The 12,627-nt window shown below is 45.3% G+C and overlaps 1 protein-coding gene across 3 annotated transcripts in view; it reads right to left on the reverse strand.

The window, feature by feature from the left end:
* The window catches only part of SLIT2 (slit guidance ligand 2), a 336,221-nt gene that overhangs the window by 61,378 nt on the left and 262,216 nt on the right, over positions 1 to 12,627 (reverse strand). For all 3 annotated transcript variants that reach the window (XM_088450628.1, XM_088450627.1, XM_088450629.1), the window contains exons 17-21: positions 11,098 to 11,241; positions 10,628 to 10,771; positions 5,170 to 5,336; positions 4,751 to 4,883; positions 210 to 278 (exon numbers count right to left, since the gene is read on the reverse strand). In XM_088450628.1, the coding sequence (XP_088306754.1) occupies positions 210 to 278; positions 4,751 to 4,883; positions 5,170 to 5,336; positions 10,628 to 10,771; positions 11,098 to 11,241 (657 nt within the window). The remainder of the gene's footprint in view (positions 1 to 209; positions 279 to 4,750; positions 4,884 to 5,169; positions 5,337 to 10,627; positions 10,772 to 11,097; positions 11,242 to 12,627) is intronic.

Below are 12,627 nucleotides of genomic sequence, written 5' to 3' on the forward strand. Positions count from 1 at the left end.
ACACACAAGCTAGTCTGTACAGCTGAAAGTGGGGCAGCCTATTTGTGGGTGAATTGAGTTAAGCTTCCGCACAGCCAGGGGAATAAGAGGATGGTAAGGCTTGGCAACAAATTTCGGGTTTGAAAAAAAAAATATATATATATATATATTTTTTTTTCACTAGTTCTATAATACACTGCAGAAAAAAACTGAGATTTACGAATACTCACATAAGCATCATGTGCTTATAAATGGACAGCTCCTTTGGGACCAGGGTAAACTGATTTCCATCCAGGTACCTAGAACACAAATATAAAATGAAATCCATCACTATGTAACAGCATTAAAAGGTTTCGTATCAAGGTAGATTTTCTGGATTCCCTGAGGCTGAAAGATAAATAACAGTGAGCACGAAAATGAAAATACAACCGTACTAAGGCACATACATTCATTTTTGAGTCAGCAGCATGCATAATGAATTCACTGCACAACAGATCTACTGCCTGCTGTATGGCTTCACATACACAGAGCAACTAAATATCCGCCTCTACAGACAGGGCTATAACTCAGTGCCTGACACATATAAACATCTCAATCACTGATTCATTTTGATTTTTACTGCTACAGATGTGTCCTTATACACTGTGGTTTCAGTCACGCCAAACAGCCAGGTCCCGGGGTGACTCCGCTGTGCTGAGCGTCTTTCTGGCTCAAAATGTGCATCTTTTTCGCACAACTAAAAGAACTGGAAGCAACAAAACTACTTTGCTGGATTACACTGATCAATTTGATCTGCAACACGTATATATGTCTGTGTGGAAATGAGTCTGAATCTGTATACGAACTGCTACGATGCAGCAGCCGCGGCTCTCTCACACCAAGTTCCGTTGTGCTACATCTGCAACTTTGTATGTGATTAAAACTAATTCCTGTGGTGTTAATGTTGCAGCCCAGCGACTCTACTACACTTTGGGCGAGATGCATTAATGATCGCAATTATTATACGATCATTAACGGACATCACCTACTTAATAGAGGGATCTTCAGCTGGTATGTACCATCTTCTTCTTGCCATGCCAGCTTCGCTATACCTAGTTGTCCCAGCAATATTGTCACTTCCGGGTTTAGTAACGCGGAATCGGTATGGTTCGATTCCCGGGAGTGCCTGGCCAACAAAAGCAGAGTTCCCGGCAGCGGAAGCCCAACAGCGCTGGAAATCCCGATCGTCGCTAAGGTAAGTATAAACTAACCTAACCCCCTAACCCTAGGGGTGCCTAACCCTAACCTCCCCCCAAGTGCCTAACCCTAAACCCCCTCTAAGTGCCTAACCCTAACACCCCCTTCCCCGCTGCCTAAACCTAAGTCCCCCCCGGGGGGGTACCTAACCCTAACTCTCCCTTCCCCTAGCCTAACCCTAAATCCCCCCCGGGTGCCAAAAACCTAACCCCCCCCCCCCCGCGCGCGGCTGTCCGCTTGCGGCGCCTGGCATCTCTTCGATCGGGATGCCGGGCGCCGGTCTCCCGGCGTCGGGGAAATGACAGGCGTCTAGATATAGACGCCGGTCATTTATCCCACGCCGGGATAAAGCAGTCGGGAAGCCGGCTGTCGGGATTCCGACAGCCGGCTTCCCGATTGTATACCAGTAACACGCATTCCCGGCCACCGTGCTGCGAATGTGCAAGTGGCCACTATCGAAAAGGGATCCTTTAGATCCCTATCTGGGCCACTTGTGAAAAGAAGCCCATAGGCTATATGCCCAATAGCATTCTATAGGGACTGCAGTGCCGGCTTGTTTGCCGCATTCTCAATATGCATAAAAGTGGTCCGCAACGGATATGCTTCAACTGCGACAAGCAGCGGATATGCTTCAACTGCGACTAGCAGCGGATATGATCTGCGACAAGCAGCGGATATGCTTCAACTGCGACAAGCAGCGGATATGATCTGCGACAAGCTGCGGATATGATCTGCGACAAGCAGCGGATATGATCTGCGACAAGCAGCGGATATGATCTGCGACAAGCAGCGGATATGATCTGCGACAAGCAGCGGATATGCTTCAACTGCGACAAGCAGCGGATATGATCTGTGACAAGCAGCGGATATGATCTGCGACAAGCAGCGGATATGATCTGCGACAAGCAGCGGATATGATCTGCGACAAGCAGCGGATATGCTTCAACTGCGACAAGCAGCGGATATGATCTGTGACAAGCAGCGGATATGATCTGCGACAAGCAGCGGATATGATCTGCGACAAGCAGCGGATATGATCTTTGACAAGCAGCGGATATGATCTGTGACAAGCAGCGGATATGCTTCAACTGCGACAAGCAGCGGATATGATCTGTGACAAGCAGCGGATATGATCTGTGACAAGCAGCGGATATGATCTGTGACAAGCAGCGGATATGATCTGCGACAAGCAGCGGATATGCTTCAACTGCGACAAGCAGCGGATATGATCTGTGACAAGCAGCGGATATGATCTGTGACAAGCAGCGGTTATGCTTCAACTGCGACAAGCAGCGGATATGATCTGTGACAAGCAGCGGATATGATCTGTGACAAGCAGCGGATATGCTTCAACTGCGACAAGCAGCGGATATGATCTGTGACAAGCAGCGGATATGATCTGTGACAAGCAGCGGATATGATCTGCGACAAGCAGCGGATATGCTTCAACTGCGACAAGCAGCGGATATGATCTGTGACAAGCAGCGGATATGATCTGTGACAAGCAGCGGTTATGCTTCAACTGCGACAAGCAGCGGATATGATCTGTGACAAGCAGCGGATATGATCTGCGACAAGCAGCGGATATGATCTGCGACAAGCAGCGGATATGATCTGTGACAAGCAGCGGTTATGCTTCAACTGCGACAAGCAGCGGATATGATCTGTGACAAGCAGCGGATATGATCTGTGACAAGCAGCGGATATGATCTGCGACAAGCAGCGGATATGATCTGCGACAAGCAGTGGATATGATCTGTGACAAGCAGTGGTTATGCTTCAACTGCGACAAGCAGCGGATATGATCTGTGACAAGCAGCGGATATGATCTGTGACAAGCAGCGGATATGATCTGTGACAAGCAGCGGATATGATCTGTGACAAGCAGCGGATATGATCTGCGACAAGCAGCGGATATGATCTGCGACAAGCAGCGGATATGCTTCAACTGCGACAAGCAGCGGATATGATCTGTGACAAGCAGCGGATATGATCTGTGACAAGCAGCGGATATGATCTGTGACAAGCAGCGGGTATGATCTGTGACAAGCAGCGGATATGATCTGTGACAAGCAGCGGATATGATCTGCGACAAGCAGCGGATATGATCTGCGACAAGCAGCGGATATGATCTGAGACAAGCAGCGGATATGATCTGCGACAAGCAGCGGATATGATCTGCGACAAGCAGCGGATATGATCTGCGACAAGCAGCGGATATGATCTGCGACAAGCAGCGGATATGATCTGTGACAAGCAGCGGATATGATCTGTGACAAGCAGCGGATATGCTTCATCTGTGGCAAACCTTCATAAATTGAAGTTTTAGGATGTTTGATCACATTTTTGAGGATAGTGCATTCCGCTGTTTGAGCGGTGTTTCACTGTATCTACCATGTGAATGAGACACAAGAAGTAAATAAAGATGGTACAGATGTGTCCTCATACATTCTTGCTGCAGTTGCGCCCCTCTTGGTGCGAGCGATCCCGTGCGACTCCTCTAGCACCGGGCATGTTTTTTGCCTCTTCTTCGACCAAAAATGCATCTTAGTCGCAATATGATGCAACTAGAATATACCAGGAGACTGTGCTGATTAATGTGATATGCGACACTTGTATATCTGTGTGCCACTGAGTCTGAAGCTGGATACGAAATGCTATAATGCAGCGGCTGCAGCTTTTTCCATGCCAAGTTCCGTTGTGGTTCATACACAGACTCTGTAACACACAGATATACAAGTGTCACATACACATTAATCAACACAGTCTCCCGCTGCGTCCTAGTCGCATCACATTGCACCTAAGATGCATTTTCGGCTGAAAAAAGATGCCCAGCGCTAGCAGAGATGCAAGGGACCTGGCAGCTCACTCACATTAGGTGTTTCGTGCCACATGGTGTATTGACGTTAGGCGTATGAGGACACATCTGTATTATGGGACATTTTGCATTTTAGAACATCAAAATGTCTATTATTACTGTACTTTAACCAACAAGAAGAGATTTTCCACTTTACATTTACATTTTACAATTGTATTTAAGCAAGTTAATACCTATAACAAAAACACAGACAATGTAACAAGAGACAATGGTGGGTTTACACCTGAGTTATTTATACACGTTATTTACCTGATGGTTTACGTCTGATTCTTGCGGCCATTTGTGGGAGGGGAGGGGGCATCACCCCTGCTTCCTGGAAGTGCGTAGGCCAGGATCTGCTTTGGACTCTGCAGATTTTCTGGCCTCACAAGCGGGCAGGAGGCGGCCAGTCTGTGGAAGCTGCAGCTGACTCAGATGGCCGATGCCAGAAACATTGTGATATCTTCAGACAAAGCACTCGGATCTGTGATGCTGTATGGAGGCGTCTTTTCCCTCAGACGCCTCCTGCAGGCATAAGCATATTAGTTGTACGGTATTGCATAGCTGCTTCCCTGCGGATGTGCAATACCGTATATATCCGAGTCAGGTGCAGTATAGATTAGCCTTGCTGATTGCACTAATATACATTGTACGTGTGGATTACTCAGTGCGACTTACAGTTCAGTGACGTCCTTAGGGATGTTCTTGGGTAAAGCTTTTAATCCTTTGTTACTGCAACGGACCACCGTATCTAAACAGGTACACTCTGTTGGGCAGCGGGCAAGGGGCGAGCAAGTGTTGTCATCATTCCCTGTTGTTTTTAAAGGACACAAATGATATTCATTAGACATTGTACACGGTTCCATAAAAGCGATGTTTGAGGGATGTACTTTTTGGCCGCCAAATGTGAATAACTAAAAGAGGATGTAGTTTAACAAAATAAGTATTTACATGCACCTAAACCACATCACATTACTTGGGATTATCCTACTAACTAGAGCCATACTAGCAGCAGAATACATAGGTGTTTGAGTACAGTACATCTATTATTCATAATATTACAAGCATGACTGATCCGCACACTGCTGAATTCTTACCCTCGTCACAAGTAAAGTCCTGAACCGCAACATCTTGTATGGGAATCTCCTTAAGGAAGTACGGCTTTTGGCAGCGAGGGTTTCCAGTAACAATACGTTTCTTCCTAAGCCAATTTCCCAGCCAGGCCAGGTGACAGTTGCAATTAAAGGGATTTCCCAGAAGATTCCTGTAATAATAAACAGACAGTATGTATTCCGCATAGGAGAACAATGTAAATAGTCTACTGTAGACATGAATGGGACATGCAGAAAACAAAAGCAGCAGATATGCTTACCCAGAACTGGTTCTCAGTTGTTGGTTCCTGTCATCTATTTATCAATGCTGTAATCTCAACATACTCTGTGCATCACTTTTACTGCATGTATGTTAAAGAGAGTGTCCGTCTATAGAAGTCTTTTATTTTTGGATGGTACATACCTACCAGCAACTTTTACTATATACAGGGGCATCTTAAGAGAGGAGGGGGCCCGTGTGCATTCCCCGTGCGGTGTCCCCTCCTCTCTCTCCGGCGGCAGGGAACAGCCGACTGATGCGGCTAGCCGGCCACCGCAGAATCAGTAGACTCTGGGCACTAGAGTGAGCCCAGAGTCTACTGCGCATGCACAGAACGCCGGAAAAATGGCAGCGGCGGCCATTTTTCGGTGTTCTGTGCAGCGCTGACACCTGACGCAGGACCACGGACAGGTGAGTTTTAGATATTATGGGTGTATGGTGTGCGGTGCGGGGCCCGTGTGCCCAGCACACCCTGCACCCATTATAGATACGCCCCTGACTATATATACTGCTTTATTCTTTCTGACTTCCTTCTGTGCTTTTCAGCTACGCATTTATGTTGATTATTGACTTTGTCCTTGGACATGACACGGCTCTGCTGCCCTCTCTGCATTGGATACAGTTTTATCCATGAGCAATGGAAGTAAGCAAATATGCCCTGATATAAATGGTATCTGCAACTTACTTCTGTACAAGGTGCAAGAGGGAATGTACTAATAAGTAGAAGTAATCTGAAGGTGGAAGTGTAGTTGACAGTTAGCAAATCAAGAGAAGGAGCTTTATAATATGGAATAATTGACATTCTAAATAAGTATATACTTCCCCTGATGTACAATTAAACCTAGACACACAAGTGGCATAACACCTTTTGGAAATATAATATAGTGAATCCTGTGCTTAATCAGATAAGTGAGCCATTAATTCCAAATATCTGAAGCAACAGACACTTGTTCCTTCTTTTTTGGGGGGTGTTAATTCCCGCAAGCAACAATATCAGCTTACTGCTGTGAAACCTCTCTCAGCCCATTTAATAGGTTATTTCAGTTTGTACCCAATCCGAAGCTCTGTCACGCCACACCTCTCACACAATGCAGCCATTTGATATAGGGATGCAGGCGGATTACTTTTTTGTTATTGGATTTTAACTGACAACCGCAATTTCATTAATTTGTCATCTTGTGATTTTCATCTCTTGGCGGCTTCAAAGAGCAGGTTTCCAATTCACACTGACAGCGGAGCTGATTACATGCCAGTTATAGAAATGAATTCACTTGCAATTCCCAATCCCTTTGGCATCTTACCACTTAATTTTTTTTGCCTATTGACTATCCTGGCCTTCATAAACATGTCATATTTAATTTCCATAAATTAATTTGTAGGTGTATAAAGTCACACTCATGCAGTAATGTTTCATTGGCTGCTATACTACACAAAAAGAGCTGGGAAGTTACGGTGATGACAATATATTCTCCCTTACTATTTACAGAAGCTATAAATACATGTAAATCATCTCTAAACTGCTCAGGGACAGTAAGTCGTGAATATAGCAACTCTAACACTAATTACATGGGATGTATAAGCAACCTAATTGGATAGGCAATAACGTTGGTTCTAGAGAAATTTAGGCTAAGTTCCCATTCGCACTGATCTCATGCTGGCTGTGTTATAATAGGACTTCAGCCTGGGTCACGCCTTAAGAGTCATATGTAGCATAGACCACTTTGTGGGTCTTAAAGCACAAAATAAGGGGAAACCTAGTGGACTATTTAAAATAAAATAAAAAACAAATGGATTAAAGACTAAGGGCCTGATTCAGAGCCGGACGCTATTTGCGCTCGCTCATCCAGAAAAAGGGGCTGGCTATTTAAATTAACCGTTCGCTCTTTGCGGTCTGTTCACACCTCTATGTCTGAACGAGCGAACGAAACATGCAAACGTAATTTTGAAAAAAACGCCCCCTGGACGCTCGCATCATACGTCATGTCCGTTATTTATTAGATTAATCGAGTACATCGGATGGCGTATGAACTGCTCGCTATTCTTGTGGTTGGTTTTTCCTACCGCAATCATGCGAGCAGTTCTAACTATAAAACAACCAAGTGACGTGGGCAATGACGCTGCTTTGTTAATTATGCACACCCTTAAAACGCCCGTTTTGACCTTTTGGCACGTCTGCGTTCGGATCTCCACTCCCCGTTTTCAAGCACCTTCCCCTGTTACCACCCACATACGCCTCTTTCTGTCACTCAAAATAGCAGGCATTCACTATTTAGCGAGCACACGATTTTCGGCCGCACTGACTGGTTCGCGCATGCGTATTAAAATCCGTACGCATGCGCAGTTGTGCGAACATCGGTCGGAACGAACGAGCGGCCGCTTACGAGCGGCTCTGAATCAGGCCCTAAGGGGGTATTCAATTACTCTGCGACTAATTGGCGGCAAAAATCCCCACGGTGAAGGGAAAGGCTATTCAATTAAATAGCCTTTTTCCTGTGCTGAAAAATCAGGATTCACATGCGCAAACTGCGGAATCAATGGATTTTTCACCCGCTTGCGAACCCAATTTTTTTTTCTGCGGACTTTACCTCGCATGCCCATTTCAGTCCGAATGTGGGGACTCGCATGTGGGGTAATCCCTGCTAATTGAATTACCCGCCTCTTTATCTTTTAACATGGTAGCAATGGTCCCCTCTCCCATTCTGGAAGAAGTGCTAGTTATACAGGCAGATTTGCAGATACTGCTGAAGCAGAAATCTCTCCATCTGTCTGCAGAGAGTCCTGGGACACAATTCGGTGACACCCATTGGGCGACATAATCCATCTCTCTCTCCACTGTTCTACGAATGTGCGCATGGCACCGCCTCCTACCTATAAAAAATGTGCGCATGGCTCCTATCTCTACTAATGTGTTCATGGCTCCTACCTCTACGAATGTGCGCATGGCTCCTATCTCCACTAATGTGTTCATGGCTCCTACCTCTACGAATGTGCGCATGGCTCCTATCTCTACTAATGTGTTCATGGCTCCTACCTCTACGAATGTGCGCATGGCTCCTATCTCTACTAATGTGCACATGGCTCCTACCTCTACGAATGTGCGCATGGCTCCTATCTCTACTAATGTGCTCATGGCTCCTACCTCTACGAATGTGCGCATGGCTCCTATCTCTACTAATGTGTTCATGGCTCCTACCTCTACGAATGTGCGCATGGCACCTATCTCTACTAATGTGTTCATGGCTCCTACCTCTACGAATGTGCGCATGGCTCCTATCTCTACTAATGTGTTCATGGCTCCTACCTCTACGAATGTGCGCATGGCTCCTATCTCTACTAATGTGTTCATGGCTCCAACCTCTACGAATGTGCGCATGGCTCCTATCTCTACTAATGTGTTCATGGATCCTACCTCTACGAATGTGCGCATGGCTCCTATCTCTACTAATGTGCACATGGCTCCTACCTCTACGAATGTGCGCATGGCTCCTACCTTTACGAATGTGTGCATGGCTCTTACCTCTAAGTATGTGTGAATGGCTCTTACCTCTAAGTATGTGTGAATGGCTCTTACCTCTAAGTATGTGTGCATGGCTTTTACCTCTAAGTATGTGTGAATGGCTCTTACCTCTAAGTATGTGTGCATGGCTGTTACCTCTAAGTATGTGTGCATGGCTCTTACCTCTAAGTATGTGTGGATGGCTCTTACCTCTAAGTATGTGTGCATGACATGGCTCTTAGCCTCTTACCTCTAAGTATGTGCGCATGGCTCCTTGCTCTCTAAGTATGGCATGTGTTTATGGCTCTAACCTATGAGAATGCATGTATGAATACTACCTCTAATGGTGCGTACACAAGGTACGATTAAAATTGACGATATGAACGATAACAATATCGATCATATCGTTATTGTGCATTTTTCGCCCACCATCGACCTGCGATGCGCGGGCACGTATGGTCGATATCGACCATCGCTCGTGCATGCAGGTCCACCTGGGGGATATCAGCCAGGTTACTATAGGGACCAACGATCGCTTATCGTGGGGGTTATAGTAGCTGGTGCATTGGTGGTGTGCTGGATGATCGATATCAATCGTCCAGCACAACCAGGAGATCGAACAACGATATCGTTATTGTCAGGGCCGGCGCTACCACTAGGCAAAGTTAGGCAGCTGCATAAGAGCGCCAGCCACTGCAGGGCGCTGCTGGATTGATGTGTAGTGTGGACCGCACATAAGTGCAGCCTGCACTACACTACTAGTAACAAACACACAGCCGCCGGCAGCTGTGTGTTTGTTTTAGCAGCCGAAGAGAGTCAGACAGACTCATCGGCTGCTATGCCCACTGCCGGAGCCGGGCTGGAGCTCACTCATGAGCTCCATTTTCCGGCTCCTGCAGTGGGTGATGGGAGAGATGTCAGGCATCGGGGGGACCACTACTGGGGGCACTACACTGGGGGGTTAGTACTGGGGGCGCTCTATAAGGGGGACTACTACTGGGGGCATTATATAAGGGGCACTGCATAGGGGGACCACTACCTGGGGCACTGCATAGGTGGACCACTACTGGGGACACTGTATAAGGGGCACAACATAAGGGCTTGTGTAGCTATCTGAGGGGGGGAAGGGGAGGGCGCAATGTTGAAGAAATGCCTAGGGTGCAAACCTTGCACCGGCCCTGGTTATTGTTGTTGATCGTCTCATCTGTACGCACCATAAGAGCGTGCACATTGTTCACAAAACTTTAATTACAATATAGCCAGGTTCTCTCATTTGGACCTGGTTCCTCACTTTTGGGCACATTTGTCCCCTTAATGGCTGTTTTCTGATGTGCTGATGATACATAAATAGAAAACTAGGTTGCATAGTTTAAAACTATTGTTCCGATTAACAAACCCTGCTGACGACCTTAGATTTTATACACAATGTTGCTTTACACATTGCCTATTTACCATTTTGCAGTATGAATTATTTTATTTTGTATGCTGTACAGGTTGTGCTAATGTTGCAGTCACCGCAGAGAGCACAGGTGTTAAGCATAGCAGCAGACATATTACTGTGTACAAACAGTAAAAACATAGTAGATTCCAGATATGGCAAAGTAATAATAAAGAACCACAATTACTTGTCAGAAGAAATACCAGCATCAAACTGCATTTAAAGACTATTGTTATAGAACTTCACTTACAAAGTAGACAGTGAATGTAGTGTATCAAAGGCTCCAGGGGCCACAGTAACAATCTGATTATCATAAAGTGAAAGTAAGCGCACAGAGCTCAGACCAGTGAAGCTGTCATTATTCACACAGCTAATGTGATTACTTCTGAGCATCCTGCAAAAAAAAGAGGAAAGGTAAATATTAAACATCATAGTAAAAATTAAAAAATGTACAAAAAGTTGTGCTGTATTCATACTGTAGGTCATGTGAGAAATGAATATTAAAATTAATATTCTCACTGAAAAAATATTTGGTAAGGACCTAATAACAGTACAGAACAGAAATTATAGTAATTAATGACCACAGAATAAGGCCCATATATTAAATAAAGCCCTTTACACTTTACATTACAGAGATATGAAAGAAAAATAGTTCTATGCAAAGAATGAGATTTTGCAGATTTTCTTTACAGACGATAAAGTTAGCATGGAAATACGTACAATGATTTCAGCCCATCCAGGCCTTTAAACATTTTGTGGCGTACATTCTCTATCCGGTTACTGGTCAGGATGAGTTCGTTCACTCCATTAGCTCCATCGAAGGCTCCCTCCTCAATATCACTAATCTTATTGTTGCTTAGGTTTCTGAATATAAGAATTCGTAACAAAATACAAATAAAACAGATCAGAGAGCTTTGAAGAGTGTGATTTTAATATCGCATAATAATCTCTGTCAGATCAATACATATGCTGTATGTGAGTATAGGAAAACTGCACGTTTGCTCTGCTGTGTGCTGTGTAGAACTATGTGGCAATAACTATATTAAATGACAATTATATTTTTGTTCTGTATTAGGCCACTCCTTTATCATTATCATTTCTGCTGAAGAATATCAGCTAATGGGGCCAGCTGCCTCTGGATGTGGCACGCCAATATAAGAGGTAAGATGGTATCTCGGCACCTGCCCCGGTTATCATACCAGTGTCTTTCTTCTTTTATCAACCTAGTGGTCCAACTCTAGAAAGGACCCCTTACACTCCACATTTTAAGGATATCCATGCTTCAGCACAGCTGGACAAAATGACTGAAGCACTAATTAAGGGCCTGATTCAGAGATGTACGCAATACCGATTTTTACGCAGATTGAGCGATTGTTTGCCATTGTGCATGCGTGTCAGCTGCACTGCGCACGTGCAGCGATAGTTTTGCCATTACGTCTGTACAGAGGATCTGTTGCAAAGTAACGGGTAGTCAGCGTTTGGGGGGAGTAACGGGGGGGTGGCACTGGCTAGGCAAACGCAGGCATGTCTGACTGTTTAAACGCTGTTTCATGGCGATTATAGTCATTACAAATCTGCTGCTTTGCAAATGTTGGGTCTACAAATAATGCAAATGGAGTGCCAGGGGCCGTCCAGGTGGGTCCCCTAATACCACAGGAATGTAATGTGAGGCTCCTATTACACTGGTGAGGACATACAGTAATGTGGTATCTAATGCACATCTATATGAACTGAAGCAAAGCTTTCCTACATTTCAGGTGAGAAAACTGGGATAGGAGGTGTGTCCACATCACAGAGGGGGCGTGTCATTTCTACCCTGCCCCTTATTTGCCTCCATTCCTGTCCAACCACACATCCGTTACTATGCACAGAAGTGGTGAAAGTGATATACAGTACTGTACTCCCCCAGCTGCCAGGCAGGCAGGACGGGACAATGCAGTCCAGATCAGTACAGGGAGAGATAACCCTCAAATCAGGTGTGTCCTGCCCAAATCAGGACAGTGAGGAGGTATACACAAATTCACATATGCAATGTATATCCCTTAGGCCAGGGGTTCCCAACCACGGTCCTCAAGGCACACTAACAGTCCAGGTTTTAAGAATAGCCATACTTGAGCACAGGCAACTTAATTAGTACCTCAGTTATTTTGATTAAACCATCTGTGCTTTAGCATGGATATCACCAAAACCAGGACTGTTAATGTGCCTTGAGGTACTCAGCATAGCCTCAGACATGTCACTAAATAGTAA

Source organism: Taudactylus pleione, unplaced genomic scaffold (genome assembly GCF_031769625.1).
Source record: "Taudactylus pleione unplaced genomic scaffold, aTauple2 ptg000520l, whole genome shotgun sequence".
Taxonomy (NCBI): Eukaryota; Metazoa; Chordata; class Amphibia; order Anura; family Myobatrachidae; genus Taudactylus; species Taudactylus pleione.